The 22123-nt window shown below is 43.9% G+C and overlaps 1 protein-coding gene across 6 annotated transcripts; it reads right to left on the bottom strand.

The window, feature by feature from the left end:
- Positions 1 to 652: 652 nt before the first annotated feature.
- On the bottom strand, positions 653 to 22123 carry Angel2 (angel homolog 2). 6 transcript variants are annotated; one of them, XM_075989468.1, is made up of 10 exons: positions 21886 to 22122; positions 18933 to 19258; positions 17209 to 17455; positions 14420 to 14676; positions 11566 to 11635; positions 8903 to 9324; positions 7935 to 8061; positions 7478 to 7535; positions 3939 to 4102; positions 1789 to 2764 (listed from the first exon to the last, which is right to left on the bottom strand). In XM_075989468.1, the coding sequence occupies exons 3-10, from the start codon at positions 17213 to 17215 to the stop codon at positions 2613 to 2615; spliced, it is 1257 nt and encodes a 418-aa protein (XP_075845583.1). In that variant the 5' UTR covers positions 17216 to 17455; positions 18933 to 19258; positions 21886 to 22122; the 3' UTR covers positions 1789 to 2612. The 6 variants fall into 6 exon arrangements, with proteins under 6 accessions (XP_075845578.1, XP_075845581.1, XP_075845583.1 ...); XM_075989469.1 differs by lacking the exon at positions 21886 to 22122 and adding an exon at positions 21764 to 21822; XM_075989463.1 differs by lacking the exon at positions 17209 to 17455 and having other exon boundaries at positions 653 to 2764; positions 21886 to 22123.

Below are 22123 nucleotides of genomic sequence, written 5' to 3'. Positions count from 1 at the left end.
TTGACCATTCCTATTGTCTTGATGGCAAAGGTACAGCAGAACCAGACTACCATCACTTTACAGTTTCCCTTTGCATTTAAACCTTGGCCAGCAGGAGGCTGGGGAGATGGCTCAGTTAGAGGAAGACCTGAGTGTGAGCCCAGGACCACATGAGAAGCCAGGTAGGTATCCACATGTAATCCCACACGAGGGAGGCAGAGACAGGGGGATCTTGGCCTTGCTGGTCAGTCAGCTTACCCTACTTTGGCATGTTCCAGGTCAGTGAGAGACCCTGTCTTAAAAATAGAAGGTGGACAGCTCCCGAGGAATAACACCCAAGACTCACCTCTGGTCTCTAGACGAGCGCGCACACGCACACACACACGTGCACACACACACACACACACACACACACACACACACACACACACACACTAGTACACACTTGAAACTGAGTTCTGACTTCTGCAGCCAGCCAGATCAGACTGTGCGCATACACACACATGCGTACACAAACATGCATTTTAGACTGAGATATGATCAGATTGTGCACACACACATCAATAGTACATACTTTAGACTGAGATCTGACTTCTGCAGTCAGCCAGATCAGATTGTGCTTGGCAGGTAAACATAAGGCCCACCAGAGGAGCTGCCAGCTTTTCTGTCAGAAGAGTAGAGAAAATAGATAATTTTTATTGGAGCTCAAAAAGCTTGTGAAAAGTGTCTGGGCCACAGACGAACACTGATACGCTAACAGCAGTTTATGGGTTAATTGTATCAAAGTGAAGTACATGAAATGGGCCTAAACTCATAACATATTCATCAGGATATAAAAACGTTTTGCAGAGGTTTTCAGGAATGTCAGTTTGCCAACAATGATGTTTACACTAATTCACTCAACCCCCGTATTAAAAAGGGACAATTACCACTACAATCTGATAATGAATAGATCTTCTAACCAGACCCTTGGCATTATGTTATCCAGGTGAGACCCTTTGTCACTACAGTTCTCAGTGGACATGTCTTTACAGTCTCTATACCTCTGAGGCAGCCATCTAGTAGACGAAAATAATTGTAATAAATAACTTAAAAATTTAAATTGCAAAGACTTACTGTCTAATTTAAAACATTCTATTAATAAAAATTGCTGTAGAAAACACTTGTAATTTACTGCACTATAAGGACTTAGTAAAAATGCCTGTAATCTAATTCTACTATCTTAGAAAGCAGAGGGAATTTCTGCTTACATTGAAAGGTTTAACCGACACTTGCACAGGGAGAGCTAACAGGCCTTGTCAGACCGGCTGTGAGGCTTCACCCAGGGTAAGCACCGTGGCACACCGCTGCACCACTGCACCAGAAGGCTCAACACTGCGGAAGCGTGGAGTGTGCAACTCCCGGCCTAAGCCGTGCTTCCCTACGCTCTGGCTTCTGCACACTAGAGATGAACAATAGGAGTAGAGCTGCCGCTTCCTTCCAAAGACTGATTTTCTAAAATTTATATAAAATGGGTCGACAAAATGTCACTCCTGACCCAAGGGTCTTCTACTGTCACCAAACAGAAAGGGAAGTACAGGAGGACACAGTTACAAGCCAGGGTTTGCCGCCTTCTTGTCTATCTTTGAGCCAGGGTCTTGCTGTGTAGCCCAGCTGACTCTGAACATGCAGTGCTCCTGCCTGTCTCCTGGATGCTAGCACTACACACGTGCATGGCTGCTCCTGGCTCATCTGCTCTTCTTGGGGCAACCCCTGTACAGGACAGGAGTGGGCTTAGATAAAGCACTTGGACCTCTTTTTTTTTTTTTTGATACTGGTTTTTCTGTGTGGTCCTGGCTGTCCTGGAACGCAGTCTGTAGACCAGGCTGGGCTTGAACTAGATTTGCCTGCCTCTGCCTCCTGAGTGCTGGGATTAAAAGCGTGGGACACCACGAATCCAGCTTTTGTTTTTTTAAGACAGGGTTTCATGTAGCCCAGGTCTCAAATTTGCTATGTTGCTAAAGTTGGTTTTAAATGCTAATCCTGCCTCCACCTCCCAAATGCTAAGATGTAAGGTACGTACCACCATGCTGGCTAAGAGCTTTGCCCTCTTATGAGAATGACCTATATTCCTCAAGTATTTCCCCTACAAAGTGTAGGTATGTCCCACACACAGCTCAGGATGGAGTGAAGTGGGTCAGCATTTGTTCAACTCAAGAGCACATCAAGCCCTGGAGGAGCTACTGTGGTTGGACACCTGTGACTGAATGACCAGTGACTCCTAAGAACTGATTAGCTCTCAGCAAGCATAGACTTCTCCCAGTGAAACCAGACCTCCATGAGAGGCAACGCCTGAGCTCTGCTAGTCCCAGAGGTCCACCGGATGTACTAAGTTCATAGCTGGAGGGCCAAGGAGAGGAACATTTTAAAAATGCTGTTAACTTCACAAGGACTTAAAAGTTATTTCTATCTTTTACAATAAAGTGTTTAGACATCAGTTGTCAGAAAAATATTCCATTAAAAAGCTGTTGTAAACGTGTTCCTTCCAATCTGCTCAAGCAAGTTCAGAACTCCACAGCACAAAAATGAGTATCATGCAAACAGTATCTTCATAGTCTTTGAGAAGACAGGAAGCTGTGTGAGTGAGCACTGAGTCAGAGCTCCAGCCTGAACTTAGCCAGCAGAGGCAGGTGGTCTGAGGAGTTGTGTTCATTGGGAAGCCCATTCACGGTCCACAGGTCTTGCTCTGTAAGAAGCGACAGTCTAGCTAGAAGTTTCAAGCCACCAACCAAAGCAACGTCAGCTCCTAGTTGAAGAAGCACATATTTAGTGAAGCTGTCATTAAGCAGGCAAGGTTGTTTGTTTTAAACAGTGAGAAAGAACCTGAAGTTTAGCAGAAAACATATGGAAGATTTTAGAGTATAAAGTTTTGTGAAGTTATAACTAATAATCCTAAATCCGCAGACTCATGCTATTTATGCCAGGTAATTTTTCTATTCCAATTTATGAAATTTACACCTTTGAAAGATTAATACAATAAAATGTTAAGAATGTGCACTGGGTGGTGGTGGTGCACTCCTTTAGTCCCAGAACTCAGGGGGCAGAGGCAGGCAGGAGTTTACGCCGGCCTGGTCTACAGAGAGTTCTAGGAGAGCCAGGGCTATACAGAGAAGCTGTGTCTTGAAAAACAAAGGCATTTGATATTGAGAACCACTTAAGAATGATCCACCAAACCACTTAAACTGCCTAGAGCCAAGCTGCCAAGGTGACTGCAGGATAAAGTGACATACATGCTTTGAGCCCACTCATTCTCCCCTCAAGTGGAAAATAACCTGCTGCTGATCCTGGCACTCTCCTGCCACCTAGTGAGCTCTGTAGGCATGGCAGCTTCCAGACCGTACTGAGAGCAGCAACACTGGGTAGTTGGTTCAGTTAGGACTGAGGTCACTGAGAAGGAATGCCCAGGAGGAACTAACCAGGGAGAAGCAGCATCAGAAAAGGGGGTGGGGAGTCTGCCTTGTCTAGGACTCCAGATGTTTCCCTGAGTGTTTTCAGATTTTCAATTATCTTCATGTCTGCTCTGTTTTAAGTCCCTCAGTTGGCGTATTCAGCCTGACTTCCTGCTGAGCTGCACTGGACATGGACTGAAAACAGTGACCAGCACAGCCTGGCCTTGCAGGGAAGGCAGCATGACTATTGACTCAGTGCTGCCACAGGAAGGCAGGATTTATTGTGAAGAGCAGATGGCTTGGATTTAGAACTGACTCTGACTGGCACCGAAGGACCCCCTGAGGATGCACTCTGTAAGAATCTGCCGTGGGGTGCTTTATTGCCTTGTGCTCTGTAGGCGGTCAGGACATGTACCGCCGCATCAGTGGTTTTCCCATCTCCCTCTACATCCAGACCTTCACCTCTGTGCCGAGGAGAACTAAGATTCTCCCCGACTGCATTCTAGGAGTTGGGGCTCCATTATTCCTCACCTGGACCCCGAGCAGCGTCCTCCTTTTCTGCAGAGTAGAAAATATAGTCAACAGTTATGGCGCTCTGGGAATGGCAGGTGGTCACCTCTGGAAGCCCGCTGTCAGGAAGGTAGTGAGAGTAAACAGATGACAAGCTGAAGTGGTGCTGGAGATGTGAAGACACGCTACAGAGAAGAGAAAAGGGCTCAGTAGCCATCAGAATTTTCATAGGAAAAATTCTCACCTAAATTACTTTTCTACTCCATTCCTGGACTAAACCTGGATACTTTTTATTACTATTTAGTCTTTTTATTTTGTTTTTCAGACAAGGCTACGTTATAGCCCAGGCTTGAGTGGAACTTGCTTTATACCTTAGGCTGGCCTCAAATTTGTGGCAATCCTGTCTCAGTTGCTAAAGTACTGGTCTAATATGTGTAAGCCATGTGCCTGGCTCTTCTGCAGCTCAGGCTGGCCTCACTCTTACTCCACAGCCAGGCTGGTCATCTCACGACACTTCCTCCTCAGCCTCCTGAGTGCTATGACAGGTGTGAGGCGGGCATCACTCAACAAACCAGATCCTACGCCAGGCTCCTTTGCTGACACAGGAATGTAAGCCAATGGCAACTAAAACCCAGCAAATGACGCCAAATGGGGTAAGAGGTAAAGAATCAATGTGTTAATTAGATCTTAGAATTATACATGTTTGAGAACCTCCATTTAAATAATGAGCATACACTCCTAAACAGCATGCACGTTTTGGTTGTGGTTTTAAGGACGCTCTAAGTGGGCTGTGGTATGCAGGGCTATTCAGGACCTTCTGGATCTCTGCTGGCAAAGAAGCCACAGGCCTGACATGCTTCTGCTGCCCTCAGGACACTGCCAGAGTGGCTCACATTTACTGCTGCAAAGACATGTCATGTCTCAGACAAAAGAGCTAAAGATCATTTTCTAATGTCATGAATTTTAAGAGCTATTTATGCTATAAAGGCAAAGTAAAAAAAAATTTAGAACGTTCTTAAGTTCACTCAACAAACATTTACCAAACATCTATTAAATTCTACACATCATTGTAGGTGCTAAGGGACATATAAAAATGTAGCTCAGCAGTTAAAAGCACTGCCTGCTCTTCCAAAGGACCTGGGTTCAATTCCCAGCACCCACATAACAGCTCACAACTGTCTGTAACTCTGGTCCCAGGGGACCTAACAGCCTCTCACAGCACAAATGCAGGCCAAATACCAATGTACATGAATATTTAAAAAAAAAATGTGGCCACACTGGAGCACTGGACTGAGCTCCCAAGGTCCCAATGAGGAGCAGAAGGAGGGAGAACATGAGCAAAGAAGTCGGGACCACGAGGGGTGCGCCCACCCACTGAGACAGTGGAGCTGATCTACTGGGAGCTCACCAAGGCCAGCTGGACTATTACCAAAAAAAGCATGGGATAAAACTGAACTCTCTGATCATGACGAACAATGAGGGCTGATGAGACGCCAAGGACAATGGCACGCAGTTTTGATCCTACGCAATCTGCTGGCTTGGTGGGAGCCTAGCCAGTTTGGATGTTCACCTTCCTAGATATGGACGGAGGGGGGAGGACCTAGGACTTACCACAGGGCAGGGAACCCTGACTGCTCTTTGGACTGGAGAGGGAAGGGGAGAGGAGTGGGGGGAAGGGGAGAGGGGTGGGAGGAGGGGGAGAAGAGTGGGAGGAGGGGGAGAAGAGTGGGAGGAGGGGGAGGGAAAGGGGAGGCTGGGAGGAGGTGGAAATTTGTTTTTTTTTCTTTATTCTTCTTTTATCAATAAAAAAAAAAATGTGGCCCTTGATTTTAGTAAGCTTCTAAATCAATAAACACAGGTTAACTCCTTAAAAGTACCCTACCTGGCTGGGCGGTGGTGGTGCACACCTTTAATACCAGCACTCAAGAGGCAGAAGCAGAAGAGGCAGATCTCTATGAGTTCAAAGCCAGCATGGTCTACAAAAGCTAGTTCCAGGACAGGCTTCAAAACTATAGGGAAACTGTGTCTCAAAAAACAATAACAAAAAAACAAAACAAAACAAAAAAATCCCTACTTAGCCGGGCAGTGGTGGCTCATGCCTTTAATCCCAGTAGGCAGGAGGATCTCTGAGTCTGACACCAATATGGCTTACAGAGCAAGTGTGAGGGCTACACAAGAGAAACTCTATTTCAAAAAACAAAACAAAAAGAGCAAATAAAACCCCAAGCCCCTAACTTCCAACTTTTAATGTCTAAGGACTGACAGTCACAAGCACTAATGTGAAAGGTGAGGCATGTCTATTATCCCACACGTGGGAAGCTGGAGCTAGCCTGAGCTACACGATGAGACACAAAAGCATGTTAAGAAGTCCTTCAAGCTCCGACCTTGCAGTGTTCAGGTTAGAGACGAATGCTGTGTGTAAGCACACTGACCCCACAGAATGCCAGAGTTCGGGGATGGACATAGCAGCACTGAGCATAACTGTAGTTCCCTGGAGGCTAAGGAGGGCAAAAGCTCAAGGCTAGCCTAGGCTACACAGCAAAACCTTGTAAGAGATCTAATTACTCAAAACCATAAATTGTTATGCCACTTAGTTTTTGATATATTTAAAATGTTGAAGTCATTTTTTAAAAACTGCTTCTTTCCTTACTAGGTTATTTCTTATAAGAAAATGTTTTCTCAGAGCTGGAGAGATAGCTCAGCGATTAAGAACACTGGCTGCTCTTCCAGAGGACCTGGGTTCAAATCCCAGAGGACCCAAAGGGCAGTTCACAGCTGTCTGTAACTCCTGTTCCTGGGGATCTGATTCTTGCATACAGACATACATGCAGGCAAAACATCTACCTATGTATATAAAATAAAAAATAAATACATAAGAAGAGACATGTTTCCCCTCTAACAACACATACAAAGTAAAAGTGAAAAGAATGAGAATAAACTGAAGGAGATATGCTAATGTGGTCCCTACATTTACATGCTGAAAGTATCTTGGTTACAATCTAAGATAAACATCTTAAGAATCTTGGAGAGACAAGATGTAAGTCTGTCTTGATATATTAACATAGACCCACTTCTCAATCAGCCCAAACATTCATGGCTCTTTTTAAAATGATACAGGCTTCTTCTCTCTTCTGATGTTTTCCACCAGTCCAAGAGAAAATGACAATGACCTCCACAGCATGCTGTTTGGGTCGTTTTGTCTGTGAACTGAGATCTAGTTAGTAAGATAAGACTAATGACCCACTGAAATCAGGAAGACACTTTACTGGAAACTTCAGAGGTCCTGGGCCAGCCCATGCCAGTCCAGGCGCATGTGCTGTGTCCAGACACTGCCCAAGCATGCCAAGCATGAGATCCACTTTCCAAGCTTTGGCTCCCTGAATCCTTACAACCCATGGAGGGAAATGGAACTGGGATGCCTGGTTCTCGGTTACAAAACAGCAGTCAGATCTGGAATTCATGAGTATCTGTCTTAAACACAGAAGCCTTTGCAGCACGAACAGCATCAACTTCATTTTGTACCCAAGTGTTTCCTGAGGTAATTTTTTTGCGTGACTCACTTTTCAGCTGACACTCCAACCTCTGCCTTCTCCAGCGGGGCCTCCATCAGACCGCTGTCTGAAAGAGCAGGGGGAAGCATGTCAATTAAGTGTGCACACTGGTTTGTTCTAGTTTGTCCTATCACTGCCTTCTCTAGATCCAGATTCACGGTATGTCTAGTTTAAATGTCTGGTTCCATGTTTGATCCCATGGTCTACAGAATCGGGGGTGGGGTGGGGGTGGAAATGAAGAAAATTCTAAGGCAACACACAAGTTATTCATGAACAAATAACACTGGAATTTAACTCTTAAAAAGGAAATCTATAGTGCACTAATCAAAAGACAAGCAAATAGCTATTTATATTTATATATATGAGCATTCATGCCTAAGATTCTGAAACTTTGAAATTTGAGCCTCTGTCTTCACAGGGAAGATGGTCACCCGGAAGCCGGCCCGAATGTACTGTAAACACTCACCTGTCTTTCCTGCTCTGGGAACCTGCTGGGTCTCATACACACAGCTCTGGGAGATGCCCAGGTCTGGGGGCCAAATTGGAATAGATAAGATTCTCTGTCCCCGAGATGACTGTTCCTGGCCAGATACCTGCACAGAATTTCAGCAGGCATCTTACATGAATAGACTTTAACTAATTAATGTATTAAAGCTTTATATCTTAATAAAAGTAATCAGAAATGATAAGCATATCCTTCATTTTATATAAATGATGACCTGTGATTACAAACGCCATCCAAATACAGTTCAGAGCACCCGTCATTTACATGGAAATGACAGGCTTCTCACCTGCAGGTGCTCCTCATTTGAACATGTACCTATCTACAGCGTTCCCATAACACTCCCTTACCCTTTCTGCTACCTGTAATATAGTTTCTATTGTGTCAAATGCTATGATCAAACCAAATTTAAAACTATCCTTGAAAATTCTGCTGGTGGAAGATTTACTTTGGTTAAAATACTGAAAACCAAATGATCTAAAACAAGCAGAATGAAGCATGGAAATATCATCCATCGCCAAGTAAAAATAACTCAAAGTTGAATAAAAATATATTTCCACATTATGTAAGAAAAGGCATTCGTATGTAAAGGAAAGCTCACACAATGACTACTGAATAACTATATTGCTCATGTCCAGCATGCAGAACTCCTCTTATCCCCGTGAAAGGGGTTTTCAAGTTATCTTTGCCTGTCTACCAGCTAATTCCTTCAAACAGAATGCTTCCAGAAGTGGAAAGACAAAACCAAACCAAGTGAACAGAGCCACATGTTCGTAACTGTAGGAAACCATACTATCTTAGCACAGTCATCTACTGGATTGCCCGGTGGTTTTCACACAGCCACATAATGACCGTCTTTACTCCAACAATGACCCTTCCCCTCATTCTGATAGGCAGAAGCCTACTTCCTACCAGATGAAGCAAGCACTTGCCTTTCCAATTGCAAGTCCTTCATAATTCAATTTTCCTTCCTTTATGAAACTATAGAGTGGAGAACCAGGAACAGAGTTAAAGTCACCACACATGATGATGGGACAGAAGCTGCCGTCTTTCCGATGGGCCACACTGGAAATCTCTGCGAGCAGCATTGCCAATTGAGTCAGCTTAATATCACCTCGCCGTGGGTTATACAGCAGATGAGTGTTAGCTACACAGATGGAGGGAGAGGCAGCACGTGGCATCTTGGGCTGCAGGAGTAACACTAATCCAATGTTGTCTCTGTCCAACAGAGGAATGTCACGACGGCAGAATTCCACTGGGTTCACGGATAGGAGTGAAAATTTGGCATGTTTGAAGCAAATGGCACAGCCATCAGGTTTCCTTCCTGTCTTCATCTTATATTCACAGTGATAACCTAGAAGGAATGAATTTAGAAAAGAGAGACTGTATATCAAAACACATTCCTCTTAATATTTTAAAGCAATGTTTGACAAAGCATATTCTATAAGACAGGATGCTAGTACACATTAAAACCAAAGTTTAGGAGCCAAGTAGTAGTGGCGCACGCCTTTAATCCCAGCACTTGGGAGGCAGAGGCAGGCGGATCTCTGTGAGTTCAAGGTCAGCCTGGTCTACAGAGCAAGTGCCAGGACAGGCTTCAAAGTGACACCCATAAACCCTGTCTCGAAAAATAACAACAAAACAAACAAACTTAAAAAACAGGGGCTGGAGAGATGGCTCAGTAGTTAAGAGCATTGCCTGTTCTTCCAAAGGTCCTGAGTTCAATTCCCAACAACCACATGGTGGCTCACAACCATCTGTGAATAAGATCTGGTGCCCTCTTCTGGCCTTCAGGCATACACGCAGAAAGAATATTGTATAATATTAACTGCACCACTTAAGAAAATAAATTCTGTAATATCTTATTTCTTTTCTTCTTTCTCTTTTGGTGGTATTAGAGGTGTTGGGCCCCACACATGCTAGGCAGGCACTCTACCGTGGATCTAAGTTCTCAGCCCACGGGTCTGCAGAGACAGGGACCCACTATGGATCTCAGGTTATCCTGGAATTTACCATATAGCTCCAAATGGCCTTGAACTCCTCATCTTAATGCCTCAGCATCCTTAGTGCTGGAATTACAACGAGGCCACCACACCACACACCTTATGTCTAACTCCAAGCAGGGAGCAGGCTCCCACACTTGTAATGCAAGCATGTGGAAGCAGGCAGGTGAATTATGAGTCTGAACCACCCTGAGTCATATAGCAAGGCCTTGTCTCAAAACCAGCACGCCTAGGTTTCTTTATTAGCAGACGTAACCCTCCAACTCAGTCATAACAAGTACAGTAAAGCCTTACAGTAATTTATTCTGATCCTTTTGTCCCTTTTCCCCATCCACTCTCTGTGGACCATATTGCCCGAATCCGTGTCAACATCGGAGCCTTTCCTGTGCTAGCTCTGCTGGCTAGGATGCTCTAGGTACAGCTTGACTCTCACCCACTCCAAATCTTTGTTCAGACTTCACATTGTCCAGTCATTCTGCATTCCTTGTTTGCTGTTCACTTACACACATCCCACTAAGGAGGAGGCCGGCTGCTGAGACCAGCCTTGTGTCCACTTGCTAGAACAGCCTGAAGTATAGGCAGGCACTCAGAAAGTGCCTGCTAAATGAATGCCATGTGGGCACATTTTTCATATTTCTTATCTATAAATCAAATTCTAGAAGCTTCTTCATGAGACAAGACTTTATCTTTTATCTGCTAGGCCATAATAAAGTCTTCTATTGGTGAAGTAGGAGGCCTGGTCCCTGACAGTGCCCTCCTGGGAACATTTCCCTTCTAAGATCAGATCAATGTGAAATTTCCAGCAGAAATGCCGCAATATTTGCTTGACATTTGGGAATAGCTATCACATTTTCAAAACTAAGTTATCCCAAAGGGACTGGAGATGGCTCAACAGTTAAGAACACTGGCTGTTCTTAAAGAGAACCTGTGTTTAGCTCTAGAACCCACATGGTGGCTCACGACTGCTTGTAATTCCATCGGACACAATGCCCTTTTCTGGTCTCCACAGGCTTGGGTCTCACACATGGTACAAAGACATACATGCAGGCAAAATTTCCACATACATAAAATAATAAATTTAAAAGTTATCCCTAGAGCTAGGGAGATGGCTCAGTGGTTAAGAGCCCTTACTGCTTTTCCAAAGGTCCCAGGTTTGGTTTACCGTACCCATATGGTAGCTTACAACCACCTGCAACTACAGTTCTAGGACATCTGACACCCCTTTCTAATCTCCATGGATCAAGAATGTAGGCAAAACTTACATACATAAAAATAAATAAATCTTAAAAAGTTAAAAAAAAAAAAAGAAAAAAAGCTGGTCAGTGGAGGCACACACCTTTAATGCGAGCATTCAGGAGGTAGAGGTAGGTGGATCTCAGAGTTGGAGGTCAGCCTGGTCTACAAAGTGAGTTCCTGGATAACAAGAGCTGTTACATAAAGAAACCCTGTCTCGAAAGACAAATACACATAAATAAACATATGAATGAATAAAAGCTATAACCAAATATAGCATCTTCTGTTTAAAATTACATTTTAATAATATGAAACTCTGAAAGAATAAGACTGGAAAAGTAAATAAAGGTCCATTGTACCCAGTGATTCCAGACTTGGCCTGATTTCTGTTCCATAATGATCTTCTTGAACTTCCTGCAGACAAAGCACCTTGAAGAAAACAGTGGTTTAAATTAAAACACACAGATGCAAATATAAATTCTATTTAAATCTGACAGCGTAGAAATCAAAGTGACATATGTACCTTTTCTTATTTTTAGGATAAATTAACGTTCTTCCTTATTTTAATTTTGTTTGTTTTTTCAAGAAAAGGTTTCTTTGTATAGCCCGGGCTGTCCTGGAACTCACCCTGTAGACCAGGCTGGCCTTGAACTATGATATCTGCTTGCCTCTGCCACCCACATGCTTTGAATAAAAGGTATACGTCACCACTGCCCCGGTTTTTTTATTTAATTTTTTGAAAAAAAATTATTGCTGGGTGCATGCCTTTAATCCCAAAACTCAGGAGGCAGAGGCAGGCCTCTATGACTTGGAGGCCAGGCTGGTCTACAAGCACTAGTTCCAGGACAGGTTCCAAAGATACTAGAAACCCTGCCTTAAAAAAAACAGGGGAAAAAAAGAAAGAAAAAAAAAGCATTGCTCTCAAATACTCTATATCACAAGAAATATGTTTCTAAACATCTAATTATCTCAAAACCATGGCCTACACTCATATGGGATAGCATTCTTATCATTCAAAACGGTCTATTTCCTGAAAGAACTGTTTTGTATTGTATATATGTGAGGCTATTTTTCCTGACTTTCCATGTTCATCATGACTAAGCTCTTGGGTGTCACTATCTAACCCAGAGCAGCCTTGAACTCAGAGTGGTCCTTCTGTCTCAGCCATGTGCTAGGTTACAGACATATGATACCATATCTGGCTGACATACTTTTTTTAAAAAAAATTTTTTTTGTTGAGATTTTGTTTTTACTTTAGCTATAAATGCTTTGCCTGAATTTCTTTTTTTTTTTTTTTTTTTTTTTTTTTTTTTTTTTTTTTGGTTTTTCGAGATAGGGTTTCTCTGTAGCTTTGGAGCCTGTCCTGGAACTCCCTTGGTAGACCAGGCTGGCCTCGAACTCACAGAGATCCGCCTGTCTCTGCCTCCCAAGTGCTGGGATTACAGGCGTGCGCCACCACCGCCCGGCACTTTGCCTGAATTTCTGAGCACCATGTTTCTGCGGTGCCCACAGAGGCCAGAAGAGGATGTCAGATTCCCTCGAACTTGAGATACAGATGGCTGTATGTTGCCATGTAGGTGCTGGGAGTTGAAACCAGGTCCTCTGGAAGAAGAGCCAGTGTTCTTAACCACTAAGCCATCTCTCCAGCCCTGTGGGTCCTTTCCTAAGGTTGGTTTCATTCCAGCAACCCTCCTGCCCAAAACAAAACAAAATAACCCTGCCTCTTTAGCTGCACTTGGCACTTGATAGGTGGACAGGAAAACCAGTTCAAGGTCATCCTAGGCTACTAGAAAATTTTTTATCATGTAGATGAATTTTTGCACAAATTATTGAAATTTCAAGACCAATATTTTTTCTGAAAATGCTTTATCTGGTTCTCCAAGTTGACCATACTTAAAAACTTTCAGCTCTTTTGAAAAGCTAGGTGAAGCTTTCATTTTGATGAAAAGTTAGGTGAAGCCTTATTTTGATGAAGTTAAATTCAATTAAAATTTCTTCTGAAGTTGACTGAGATCGTAGTGAAAAGCTTTTTAGGCATGGGAAAATGAGAAGTGGACCCAAACCAGTTTCAAAGGTGCATATGGTTGCATGTTGACATGGCCTTAGTTAATGAAACATCAGCATCCTCAAGAACCCTGCAGCACCAGGTCAGCATCAACCACAGGAGCTTCGAGTTCATCTTCTGCTTGAAAAGCGTGCAGCCTCGAGGTGCCACCTGGGTGTTAATCCTCCCTAAAGTTTTAAGAGAAGCTTTCTTGGACCATTTTTAATTTTTATGTCACAACTTAAACTCAGCTATCCTAAACTACTGTGTTACTGTCAAACTTCTCTAATATAAATGTGTACTTCAGATGTATTCATTTACTCATTTTCAAACTTCACTGTGTTTAAGAACTATGTGGGGATTCCATGAAAATGTAAATTCTTCAACGTATATTTTATACACATATGTAAATGTCATAATGAAACCTCTTACCCTGTCCAACTTAAGAAAATTAAAGATTTTAGCATGGTACTGTTTTAAGTAATATGGGAAGTGTTCCATAGTTTTCACTTTCAAACGTTACAATAAGTAGACATAGATAAAGATTTTTTTAAGACATAAAAATTTGTACAAAGTACATTATTATTTTGAAAAGATCAACACAGGGGGCTGGAAAGATAGCTCAGTGGTTAAGAGCATTGCCTGCTCTTCCAAAGGTCCTGAGTTCAATTCCCAGCAACCACATGGTGGCTCATAACCATCTGAAATGTGATCTGTATGCCCTCTTCTGGCCTGCAGGTAGACACACAGACAGAATATTGTACACATAATAAATAAATAATTAAAAAAAAGATCAACACAGAAAATTTGATAGAATTATAAAAATCAAAGACAGGAAAATAAAATGATCTTATATTTTATAATAATAATAATAAAAAGCTAGGTGAGGGGCTGGAGAGACAGCTCAGCGGTTAAGAGTACTGGCTGCTCTTCTAGAGGTCCCGAGTTCAATTCCCAACACCCACATGGCGGCTCACAAACATCTGTAATGAGATCTGGTGCCTTCTTCTGGCCTGCAGGCAGACATGCAGACATCAAGAAAAAAGAGCTAGATGACTAATTCTATCAGTGACCGCTAACAAGGGCTCCCCCTCACTAAGACTCTGCTCAGGAATGCACAATCGACCACTGTCCTCGGAACAGAAGCTCTGACACGGCTTCACACTTACATCGGCATCAAAATGTTTGATTTCTTTCAGGATATTGGGGAACCGGAAGCTCCAGTGTAACACTGGACGCCGGCAGTGTCTGTAGAGGTGCGAGTTATCCTCCAGTAAGTCTTGGGAGAGGATATTGTAAGACATCACTGAAAAGTCGAACTTTCCTTCACTGTCCTCACACGTGGAGTCGGCATTCTTGTCTCCTCCGTCCTTCATTTTTTCTTTATTATGGCTACATAAATACTCCCAATTCCTTTTTATTGTTCCTGTTAAAATATATCGGACAAAATATAAAAGAATCAATCAAAAGGAGACCAGACAGTTTCATGTACACAAAAACTCTCTCACAGCTAATGAGTACGCTTCCCCTTGGAGAGAGCAACACGACAGTCCCCACGGGGGCTGTGCTCAGGTGGGCTGTGCTCAGGTGGGCTGCCCAGGCATCAAACCCATGTGCTGGCTGAGGCTAGCATATCTTCCTGGAGGCTGCACTTCCTCATTTGTCTCTGGTTAAGAAGGCTTCCATCAGTCATGCTCAGCATTCTCTATTGCAATGAGAGATTCCTCCAGAGATGCTTTCCAGAGATGACCTCCCAGCACGTTTCATTCCATACCCAGATCATCAGTTCTTTAGTTCAGAATTCCGGTCTACTCATGAATGGAGGGTTGTATAGAGTGACAACTGTGGGAACGGCGTTTAGTGTCTAAAATGTGGAAGTGGGGCAGTGTGGACAGAATGAACAAAATGAGCTGTTACATACAGGGATCCTTGTCATCTAGGGATACCACAACAAAAGTCAGCATGGCATTACAGAATGTGCTAGACGAACGGCAGAGGCTGCTTAATCAGCCTTGCATACAACCACCAAAGACAGTATTCTCTGAAAAAGCAATCAAAGTGGAAAAGAAAATACAAGATTCTGCCAGGTGGTGGTGGCATAGGCCTTTAATCCCAGCACTCAGGAGTCAGAGGTAGGTGGATCTCTGTGAGTTAGAGGCCAGCCTGGGCTACAAGAGCTAGTTCCAGGACAGGCTCCAAAACTACAGAGAAACCCTGTCTCGAAGGAAAAAAAAAAAAGAAAAGATTCTGTAATTACAGATATTTCTCAACTGAGAAATTATCATTTTCTGAGGGTGCATATGAGTAAATGTATACACCCACAAGCTCCTATTCAGGCCCAGGGGCACACAGGGTACATGTGTGTGGAATGTATGTACTCATATCCAGACCTGCACTCAGTACCAGCACTTGAAAAGCTGAAATAGGAGGATCAAAAGTTCAGGGTTAGCCTGGCCAACATACTATGCTCAAGGAGATAAAACAAACAAACAAACAAACAAGGGCTGGGAATTACTTGGTGGTTGAGCACTTATCTGACAAGTGGGTTCACTGCCTAGTGCCAAAAAAAAAATGAGTAAGTACGTTTATCTTTGATCCCATGTCTATGTCACATCAGTGAGGACGTGTTTAGTGTCATGGAAGCCATGAGAAAAACAGGAACATTTAGTTAGCCTACAAACTCAACAACGAGGAGAAAACCTAACAGATGGAGGTGGCTGGCCAAGCATGCTGAGGGTAAAGGACAGCTTGACCACAGACCCACAGACTGGCTTCCTCTATCCTGCATGTGGGTTTTCATGTCATTGGATTACAAAGCCTAAAATTCTAACTGGAGCTGCCTGAGCATGAGGCTTTCCTCCTGTAATTCCAACACTCAGGAGGACAAAGCAAAAGGACTGTCAAGAGTTAAGGCCAACCTGAGCTACAGTGTGAGTCAATGTCTCCAAAACCAAACCAAAAAGGAAATACATGGGAACAGTTAACTTACACACAGAGTGAAAAGAAAATACTGTTTTAAAATAGTCTTCTACAATGACAAGGTGTTCACAGTCAGAATACCCATACTCTATCAGCTGCCAATACAGTACGTTATGGGAGTTCATTACAGCAGGTTACTCTCCTCGAATCTAGGTATCCACCTGCTGCATGGAGGGATTAGCATTTGACAGACAGAGGATAATAGGCATAATGAGTGAGAACTGGATGGGACGAGGAAGCTCATGGTATGAAGATGCTAAGGGAAGGGCTTAGAAAAAGGTGGAAAGAAACAAAATCAAAATAGAGAAAAATCTTTTGACAATTGAGAATTCTTCCCAAAGCAGCCTCATGCCTGGATGAGCAAAAGAAGTTAATTCTTCCCTATCCTGCACTGAACATGGAGAATCCCATCCCAAAGGCTTAAGATTAAGGGAAACCGTATTAGCTCCACAGATACACTGACAGTTACAGGACCCCAATCACAAACTGGGGGTGTCCCATGGCACAGACTTAAGTCTTCATAAGATGGAAGGGCTCCATCTCGCGATGTGTAAGCTTTCACCCCCACTACAGCACCATCCTCTGTCACTACTGTGATGAAATATAAAAAAAATGAATGTTTAGAACACTCATTCACTGTTTCTTATATGTACAGAGTGTACATAAAAATATATCATGATTATTAACGACTTTGTAATGGTTCTTAAATAACCAGGACCAGTGGATACTTGATTAATGTTGTGGCTTTTGAACTTCTATAGGTTAAGGAGCCCTTGGCATTGCTTTTCCTGTCCCAAGAAAACTAAATCTTTGCTGAGGGGGAAACACAGTTCATCCTGACCACATTTTGTTTTACTAAACAGCTGCAAGTGTGTTCAAATGCTAGGTTCCATGGAGGACTTCCTCCAAACCACTGACAGTCAACAGTCGCTGGCCATCACATAGTTACAACAAATTCACACTGCAAAAGCTTATATACCTTCCATGTCAGGAGGAACAAGGTGATCACAGCAGAGAAGAGAGATGAGTCAAAGAAAGTAAGTACTGGGCATGAGCAGGTAGTGGGGCGCCTAATTAAAAAGTCATAATTGTGTCTCACAAATCCTTCAAATACTTTAAAGTGATAGGCAAATTAGTAATGCTGTTCTCTTGATTGTAAAGTATTAGTGAAATATCGGAAGTCACATATATGGCTTAATGAAGAGCCTTTTCCTTATTCTCAACACCTAGGAAGAATGGACAGATAAAAAGTCAGATAGCAATCAGAGATTATCAGTTATAAATTTAACTCCCCATCCATTTCTGGGAAACACCACCACCACAAGTTTCTGAGTAGTCACTATGAAGCCAATAGTATGGTAGGCATGTCAACATACCTCATTTTGACCTGAGCGGACATTCAAAATAGGTGTCGTTTATTACACTAGAAAGCCAAGGAGTTTTAGGTGACAGGGCGCACTTCCTGACTTTACCACGCTTACGCTGCATGTCAGGATGCCATCTGGGAGCGCACGGAATTACCAAAGGTTGCAGTTGGCCTGATGAGCAGCAAACACACAGATGTACAAGTGGGTCCTTCTGAGGACCTGGTTCCAACGTCTACATAGGACCACTTACAGTGACCTATTACACACACAGATTTCCATGGCCAAGGACTTAGCGTCTACTTATATGTGTGTTTATTTGAACTAGCTCTTTGTAACTGTAGCAATTAATCATTTCTGCCTTGGGACTAGGTGAATTCCCCAGAGAACTTTCTGGTAACGAAGAACAAGGAGCCTGAACCCTAAGGGCTCAGGAGCTCCCTTTCAGTTCTTCCACCTCGCTTCAGCTCCCTACACCAGGCTCCCACGCAGCCTCCTCTAAAGTTCAATAAGAAAGGCAATCCGAGCTCTTATACACCTCACTACACACTGGGGTGAGAGTGGGGTGGGAGTACACGAGCTGTCTAGGAGTAAAACAGCACGAGAAAAAGAAGAGTTCCACAAAGTTGACTAAGATATGGCTCAATTTCTCAAAGGTAATAATTCTGACTCTCTCTTGAGTCTCTCTAGGACTGGGCATTCAGCTCAGTGGCAGATCAAGTACAAGGTGCTGGGTTCAATCCCTAGCACTGAAAAAAAAAGAAAGAAAATATGTATGTAACTTATTTAGAGACTCTAAATAGGGAAATACAGATTTAACAAGCTAAAATCTTATCCTGTAACATTCTACTTACAATTATTTCTAATAAAAAATCTTTTACATTATATAGTTACTATTAAAATGAAAACACAAAATTAAATATTTTTAGATCAGCGACTTCCACTGCCAATTTAATCTCTAAGTCATCCAAGACTTTAAAAACTGCTGGACGTGAAAACTGTTCTTAGATTTTGTGTCTTTATCTACTTCTGTTTTCTACTGTTATTCAATCAGTAGAGTCATTTTCTACTTTTATATTCTTATATAGCCTACTTACTTGAGTACCGACATAAACTATACAAATCTACTCCTATATATACTGATACAGTCAGAGTCCTTTTCTACATGCACAGAAAGAGACACAGCTGAAGATAAAGACACTGTCCCTAACACAGTCACTTCTGGCTAAAAATAAGCACATCTCTAAGATATGGAAGACGGCTTCAGGGTTAGATATGATGGCTCCAACTTAGCCTATCATTCTGTCTGTCCCTTTACCAAGATAAACATCTCCTTTACCATGGCATTTTCTTCGTTTGGATGAGGGCTCATCTCTGTCAGAGCTCATGACGTAACTGGAGAGATGGAACAAGGATGTGTTGTGCAGATGGTCAGGTCTCCAATTATAGAACTGAAACTGAGTCCCAGAGTCAACCAGAAGAGGTGGTCTGCAGTTTAGTGCGAAATGCCTGCTGCTCAAGTATGGGTAAGGCGCACGGGAGTAGTGTCCAGGCCACCGCAGACAACTGGAAATGTGTCTGTTCCAGCAATACCTCTGCAGATCCTCCCACGGTGTGCTCCAGTCTCGACCCCAACTCTTCAGTGGATGGGGAAACATGGAGTACCTGGAAGAAATAAAGACACTCCTTGAGGTACCACTTTTTGTTCAGCTATAGTACATAAAATCCAAATCTATTTTCTACACGTAAGATGTCATCTCATATTTAAATTTACTTCTAAATCTGTGATGAATGGCCAATGAGTAATGACACACACCTTTAATCCCAGCACTGAGGAGGCAAAGACTTGTGGATTTCTGAGCTTGAGGCTAGCCTGGTCTACAGAGTGAGTTCCAGGACAGCCAGGGCTACACAGAGAAGCCCTGTCTCAAAACAAAACAAAACAAACAACTAAACAAAAAAAAAAAACCAAAACCCAAAAACCGAAAACAAAACTTAAAAAAACAACCAAACAAAACAAACCAAACTTTGGGCTAGAGAGATAGCTGCTCTTCCAGAAGACCTGGATTCAATTCCCAGCACCTACACGGCAGCTCACAACTATCCCTGCCGCCGTCACAGAGACAAAAGTGCATGTAAGAATGAAGAGGAAAGTACTCATGTTTAGAGTAAAAACATGTTTTGGAACAGCACTTTTATACCAAAGTTAAATTCTTCCCAAATACTGGTAAAGCTAAAATCTAAAATCCGTGAAAGGGTTCTGACTTGATAAAGCTACTTACTTCCCTTACTAACCAATGGGAGGAGAAAGCACTTTTCCGTTCCTTCCTCGTTCTTAATCACACAGCCCAGGGGAAAATTAAGGAGCATAAGGACTATCTATTTACCAGGAATGCATCTATACCCAAACTCGGTGGCAGCAGTTTCAGCAGAGTACAATAAGACTGTTTCCTGTGTGTGAAGTTGCAAGTGTGCACAGCCAGAGGTTCCCGGCAGGTGTCTTTATTGTTCTTGACCTTGGATTCTGAGACAAGATCTCTCCTTGAACTTGGGAGCTGGAACTGTTGAGTGGTCTAGAGTAGCAGATTAGCAAGCTCTGGGAGCCTCCTGCTCCTGCCTCCCCAACACTGGGGTTATGAACAGGTGACACCACTCCCAGTGTTTACATGGCTGCTAGGGGTTCCAACTCTGGTCCTTGTGCCGGACAGCAAGCACTTAACCAACTGAGCCATCTTCCCAGTTCACCAAGCTGCTGTTTAACAGACATGCTGCTCTCAAGTTCTCAAAAAGCACTGAACTTGACTTCTCGCTGCATCCTCTGGCTGGGGACTCAGAGGACTCCATTCCCTTGAGTTCCTGTGTCAACATCTACTATAGCTAGTGGGAGTCTGCAGAAGTTGCATTTCCTTATCAATGCTAGCTTTCATTTGAAACTATTTAGCTTTGATAAGTATATATTTGAAACATATCTCGAACTGCTCTCTAAACCAAACTGACTATAAATATTTAAAGGCACATCATGGGCACTATCTATCACAACATGGCCACTGACTATCAAAGTCATTCGTAGGGATCTCAGCACCTGGACCTTTTTATTTTTAAAATTCAAAAAGAACTTTTTTGAGCCAGGCATGGCAACACACACCTTCAATCCCAGCACTCAAGAGGCAGAGGCAGGTGGATCTCTGAGTTCAAGACCAACCTGGTCTACAGAAAGAGTTCCAGGGCAGCCAGGGTTACAGAGAAACCCTGTTGTCTCTTGCAAAAAAAAAAAAAAAACCCAAGAAGCAAAAACAATTTTTTTTTCTTCTGAGACAGGACAAGCTGGTCCTGAACTCTAATCCTTACTTCTGCTGCAACCTTCCCGGTGTTGGCACTGTTGTTTCCTGTCTTGGTATGAGAATACACTGCGCCCTGCACTTGACACTCTGGGTTGGCAGTTACTACACCACTATCCTTTCTGAAGGCCAGAACCGCTCCATTCACCTTAAGCCCCGTCTCTAGCCAACGGACTACCTAGCTCGATGCCTGGCACACAGCTGGCACTCACAACTGCCAGGAGGAACCAGGCATAACGGAGTTGGCGGATCCCAACGGCTTATGTAATGATGCCGTGCTATTTCCCACGCGTGGCACACCAGACGGTTTGAAAGGTTACACAAACCCCTGGAATCTTAACATCTAAGTCTTCAAAGTTTATTAGAGAAAAACACAACCAGGGCATCAAATCTAAGATTCGGCGGGCACTATTTGGGGTGATATTAATAGAAGCAGTATGTACTGTGGCGCTTTAAAATTCCAAGTTTTTTTGGGGGGGTGGGTGAGAGGCGGAGTTTCAGTCTAATCCCGGCCACCCTCAAATTCACAGCTATCCTCCTGCCTCAGCCTCCTGGGTGTTGAGATTACAGGAGTGAGCCATCGCGCCCGACTCTCAATGAATGAACTTCGAGAAAAATACTCAGGATGGAGTGAGAACTTGAGGGTGCCCAGCAAAGTTGGCCTCCGCCTGACCGAAGTTTGTGAGCAGAGGACGCTGGCCCAGCCACCCCGGGGAGCGCGGCCTCCCTCCAGGCCGAGCCTCGCGTGCGGGTGGCGGCGAGCGTGGGGGCCGCGCGAGGCCAGCCGGACCCCGGAGGCCGCCGCCAGCCCGGCCAGCCGCCCGCGCGTTACCTCTCCCTCGGCGCCGCCAGGCGCGTCCCCGCCGCGGACCCTCTTCCTCCGCCTTCCTCCCTCCCTCCCGCGCCCCGCCCCGGGCCGCCCGCCCCTTCCTCTTCCCTCCCGCCACGACTGACCGGCCTCGCCCCGCCACACAGCGGCCGTAGCCCCTCCGCACACAGCGCCACGTCTCCATTTCAGCTCTCGGCGAGCGTCCAACGCTCAGGCCCACGGCTGCGCCTCAGAACCGGCCACTCGCAGGGTCCCGCCGGATCTCCATCACTCCGCCTCGGCTCCGGCACGGCCGCTAGGCATGCTGGGAGGAGCGTCTCTCCGTAGGCTGGGTTGCCATCTTGCCTTCTGGGACAAGTCCTT

The sequence above is a fragment of the Microtus pennsylvanicus genome, chromosome 10 (genome assembly GCF_037038515.1).
Source record: "Microtus pennsylvanicus isolate mMicPen1 chromosome 10, mMicPen1.hap1, whole genome shotgun sequence".
Classification (NCBI taxonomy): domain Eukaryota; kingdom Metazoa; phylum Chordata; class Mammalia; order Rodentia; family Cricetidae; genus Microtus; species Microtus pennsylvanicus.
The sequence above is the reverse complement of the archived record's forward strand: the minus strand, read 5'-3'. Positions and strand labels throughout refer to the sequence as shown.

Coding starts and splice junctions, on each gene's coding strand:
- Angel2 (XM_075989463.1), bottom strand. CDS start 21,944: ATGGAGACGTGGCGCTGTGTGCGGAGGGGCTACGGCCGCTGTGTGGCG. Junction 11,636..14,419: donor TCAAACATTTTGATGCCGAT/GTAAGTGTGAAG, acceptor GTTTTCTTCAAG/GTGCTTTGTCTGCAGGAAGT. Junction 9,325..11,565: donor GCCAAGTCTGGAATCACTGG/GTACAATGGACC, acceptor CATTCCTTCTAG/GTTATCACTGTGAATATAAG.